At 28.2% G+C, this 5,105-nt stretch overlaps 1 protein-coding gene across 2 annotated transcripts in view; it reads right to left on the bottom strand.

Annotated features, from left to right (window-relative positions):
* Positions 1–2,152, bottom strand: part of LOC101497009 (vesicle-associated protein 2-1-like) — a 4,843-nt gene extending 2,691 nt beyond the window's left edge. Inside the window, exons 1-4 of one of the 2 annotated variants that reach the window (XM_004508899.4) lie at positions 1,933–2,152; positions 1,681–1,823; positions 581–651; positions 67–148 (exon numbers count right to left, since the gene is read on the bottom strand). In XM_004508899.4, the coding sequence (XP_004508956.1) occupies positions 67–148; positions 581–651; positions 1,681–1,744 (217 nt within the window). In that variant the 5' untranslated portion in view covers positions 1,745–1,823; positions 1,933–2,152. Of the gene's footprint in view, positions 1–66; positions 149–580; positions 652–1,211; positions 1,632–1,680; positions 1,824–1,932 lie in introns of those variants that run through there. The other variant, XM_073370796.1, reaches the window with a different exon arrangement.
* Positions 2,153–5,105: the final 2,953 nt, after the last annotated feature.

Genomic DNA, 5,105 nt, shown 5'->3' with positions numbered 1-5,105 from the left:
TTTCAAAATAAATATATATAAAGGAACACGACTTATAAATGTTTCTGCAATAGTGACAAGAAGCACCTCTGATGATGCATGAGTCCCATGGATGTATAATGCCAGTGTTAGGTCGAACAAAGTACTTCTTAGGTGAAGTGGTCTTCACCTAGCAAAAGAAAATTAACATAACAGTCGAATCAGCATGCAGCATGCAAAAACTAGCAGAAAAGCATAATCAGAAACAACAAGGGCCTATTTACTTTGTGAAAATGTTTTTTGATTCCATTTTCTAAAATATGTGTTAATTTTAAATTGCTATTAAGAAAATGTGAGACTCTTCAAGTGAACTATTATAATGGAGAAGAGATGAAATGCTAGTTAGGGATTATGCATTTCCGAAAATAATAAAATAACTCGTTTAGCATTTTCATTGTTTTCCCAAATGTAGATAATTGTTCACTTCAAGAGAGCTTCTTATCTCCTTGTTAGCAAGTAAGTTTAACATAAATTCTATTGAATGAAAACATAAAATATTTTTACAAATTAAAAAAACCCTAAGTTTGTCGCACTGTCCCGATAAGGAGAGTTAAAAAAGTACCTTAAAAGCAACGAAATGCTCTGTCTTATTCAAAACTTTAAGATCACAAAATGTTTGCTTCTCCAGTTCAACTGGTAACATGATTAGGAGTATAACAACATAAGAACTCAAGATTAATATGGAAAACATAAGGGGAGGGGGGGAAATTAGGATCACACCACGTTCAAACACTTACAAAGTTTTTATAAGCAATTGTCTTCAAAGTTCAAACCTCAAAAATATTTCATTATATATTAAGAGTATTTTGCTTTCCCATTTGATTTATAGGTAGAAACCAAAATGCACAGTTAAAAATAAGTAAGGTATACGTGCTCCTTTTTTGAGATGCTACTACTAATAACTCGTAACTGCAAAAAACTAAACCAATTCTCAAGTGGTAAAGGAATAGCCTACAAACTATAAAAAAAAAGAAGGCAGATATTTTTATCAATAATAGTTTTACTGCGGGAATTTCTGCCATATGTAACCATGCCTACTTTTGTCAGTACACAGTTGTGACTATCTAATGATTTCAAAATAACTGTTTTTGTTCCATTTGATTCTAGGACAAGTATATCTATATCATGATATATGGAATTATGAAAACATTCACTCAATATAAGTATACTATCAAGCTCTGAAGTTTAGATACCTCTGAGATTAGACTTGCTGTGTCCGACACTCATAAGATACCTGTCCGTAAACTCGGACAAGTGGTTGACAAAAAACATGTTTTTCTTTGCTTGGACACTCCTTGGACACAGCTCAGAGGAATATATGCGGGTTAAAGATGTGTTGCATGTATGATAGGGAGTTAAAAGATATTAAATTTAGATATTTTTATAAATAATGTTCATATTTTATTTAGTTATAATAAATAAATATATGTGTGGGTGTCCGTATCGGAGCTATACATACATCTATGGATTGACGGTGATTTTGGCGAAATAACGAGGACACTCTGATTTTTCTGAAGTTTCCCCAAATTGGATACATAAAAAAGCACACCGATCCCAGACAAAAGTTTTGCAGGCAATTCGATTCTGAAGCCTTTGATATTAAAAATGGTATTTGCATAAAATAAAATAAAAAAGAGGGAAAGTAGAGATTAGATAACATACATTGGAAACGAAGCTCGGGAGGATTGATAGCTATGAAGGAATTTGCAATAGAAGCAGTAGACATGGCGAAGAGATCGAAGTTTCTAGAATCAATAATCAATTGGTATCAACATGCACAATAAAACAATTACCACGTGATGAGCCTGCAATTTCACAACACAACAATATCAAACAAAAAATAAAATAAAAATTTGTAAACTTAGAGATCGCACTAAAAAACATATTAGAGAGAAGAAAGTGGGTTGTAAGTACCAATGTTTGTTATGTTTTCTGTTGTGTGCCCTCTGTTTCTGGTTAGGGTGGAAACACATACAGTTACTTAAGTTTGGTGATGAGTTGTGTTGGGCTCCCAAACCGCTCTAATGAGGAAAATAGAGAGAGCGAGAGATTAAGAGAGAGAAACGCTACACGTGTCCAAAGGAGTTAACTTTGGCGTCCGGTTCAGAAGTGCAATACCGGGAATGAGGCAGCAATACCAAAAAAAAAAAAAAAAGGAATGGCATTATTTTACAAAAGGCAAAAGGAATTTTAGTCAATTAAATGAGAAAAGGTACAAGAGCAGCTTAGCATTGTTTTTTTTAACTTACTTTTACCTCTTACACGGTTTTATTATATATTTATTTATTAATACATGGTATTACTTTTACCGTTTTTAACTTAAAATTGTTTAGTGACTTCTTAAGGAAATTTTCCCGCCAAATATTTAGTGACTATTTAAATAATTGTTAATATGAGAATAATTAATAAAATTGCTATAATTATGGCCAGACAAAATTGCTGTATAATTATGGCTATCACAATTTTGGATTTAAAAAAAAAATTAGGGAGCTAAATTCCAATATCTTTATATGTATTCTACGTAATAATTTAAAGAATATTATAATATAATAATTATAATATTTTAATAAATTATATATAAGATAAATATTTATTATTAATTAATCAATTTAAATAATGTTTATTACAAATTAATTATTAGTTAAAAAATATATATTTTATTAATATTATATCTCTTGAGTATCTTCTAGATACAATTTTGAAGAATGTCTTTTATGAACAATTAAAAGAATATTATGATATAATAATTATAATTTACTATATAAATAATACACATAATTAATAGTTGTCATTGAACAATTATTTATAAAAAAATATGTATTTAATCGGTACTAAGTCTTTGAATATTTTTCAGATAAAATTTTGGAAAAAAATATTATATATTGATTATAATGATATTCGTTTACTATATAAACTATTCACATTATAGTTGTTTTCGTTGACATGTGATTAAAAGATAATATTTTGTAAATCAATTATAATACAATATTATCACAATTTGCTATATTAATCGCACATTATACAAATATTTTGTACTGGTCAATTAAATAAAATACGATATTTTATATATACATATATATATATATATATAAACATATCTTGAATTTCTTTACCATTTTTTTACGTAAAATAAAAAATAAAAAAAGAGAAACATATCTTTTATTATCTATTAAATGTCTTTTATTTAAAAATATGAAAAATATTATAATATACTAATTATAATTTTTTGTTCTTTTTTCTCTACATTTAAATACAACATACCTTTCATTTAAGAGAATAAGAAGGGTAGTTGTACTCTCAAAGTCTACTATAACTTATTCGTCTTCTCTTTTTCCTTTATCTAATAAGAAAAGAAGTTTTAAAGACTTTTCTATAGATTTATAAGCCTTTTTATCGTAGTCAGTGGAAAATTCTAGTATATAGGAGTTTTCTATAGAAATGTGGAAAAGATGAGGAATTTTCTTAACTAACTTAATAGGTTACTTGTTATTTAACTAAAAAGTGGGGATCGAAGAAAATAGATAAAATGTTTTTGAGTAAGACAAACATTTTGTTTCAAGTTGACATTGAATTGCTTTCCGTTCCCGTGCTGAGTCAAAGGATGAACAAAAAATAAATGAAAATGAGCGTCAATAGACAATAGACCAAAAAGCAAAAACAACTCAATTGATTGCTAAATCTTTAGTTCGTGATAATGATTTGTTGCTTGAATTGATAGAGGATTAAAATAAGGGCTTATGGCCCCTTATTTATTTTTATTTTTTTTCTTTCCATAATAGAAATGCAGTATCTCTCAAGGAAATTCAAGCAGGAAGTCATACATCATCCAAACTACAATTATTATAAAAATTGCAGAAAAAATGTGATTAATAATCTTTGTTTTGTTGATGATTTACTAATTTTCTACTATGACACTTAAGATTTCCCATTGTTCTAGTCAACCAATACTTAAAAGAATTTGCAGATGTTTATGATCTTACTGCATATTTAAGAGTTAAATCGACTATGGAGATCTTTTTTATGTTGCAAAGTGAAATATTTCAAACATAATTGGCTTCAATTCAATGAAGGTAAAATGCCAATAAAGTATATAGTCATCCTTTTAAAGCTCTCAGTTAGTGATTGTTTGCCTCTAATTGAGACAATTAAAGCTAAAGTACAAAGATGAATTGGAAAATAGATCTAATATGATGGACAATTGGTTCAAAGTGCCCTTTTTAACACACTTCCCTTTACTCCATATGCCTTCCATCGGGGTTTGGTGGCTTGAAATTGATTGGGAAATCTTAAATATTAGACCATCATTTAAGAATATTGTACGTAATATTACCACTTTCTACACGTTTTATCAGTAAGAAGACCATGTCTCGTTTTCCATTTCCACATCTCTGGTACTTATCTTATGGTTTAATTCACCTTACAACAAATGACACACTTTTCTTATCATAGTTATAAGATCATTCTCGTATTTAGTACTTTTATGATATCGAAATCCGAGTTAAACTACGGTTCACCCACTTTTGGCTCATCAACTGAGGCAAATCACTTGTCTTCGATTTTGATTATTTCCTATCAATCCACGTTAAAAACATATGAAACTACACCAATCATAAGTTGTTGGCCTCTGTCCATGGTGATATTGTGTTCCAATAACTTCATATGCAAGTTCAATATTCAAGTGTAGATGCTACTAAATTTGATAAATTGAGATGATAGTTGCTGCAATGATCATTGATGTGAAACTTTGCATTTAGTTATATATGCTCCTAAATTATATAAATTAGAAAGTTGACATTATATCTTGATAATTTTAAAACTGAAAATAGACATTTGAAATTAAATGATCCTAAATTTTGTAAATTGAAACAATAGTATTGTATCTGATTATATTAAATGTGAAATTTAATATTTGATTTTCTTAAATTGATACTAATTATCAAAATAAAAGGTGAAATTCTGATTTTAATTTCCATTATTGATAATGGATAAAATTAATCTATATTTTTGTTTAAGTATTTTCGATCTAGAGAGTACAATTGTGATTTCAAATGTCATCCAGATAAAATAAAATTGTGAGTTCAAAATAT

This window comes from Cicer arietinum, chromosome 7 (assembly GCF_000331145.2).
Source record: "Cicer arietinum cultivar CDC Frontier isolate Library 1 chromosome 7, Cicar.CDCFrontier_v2.0, whole genome shotgun sequence".
In the NCBI taxonomy this organism is placed as follows: Eukaryota; Viridiplantae; Streptophyta; class Magnoliopsida; order Fabales; family Fabaceae; genus Cicer; species Cicer arietinum.
The sequence above is the reverse complement of the archived record's forward strand: the minus strand, read 5'-3'. Positions and strand labels throughout refer to the sequence as shown.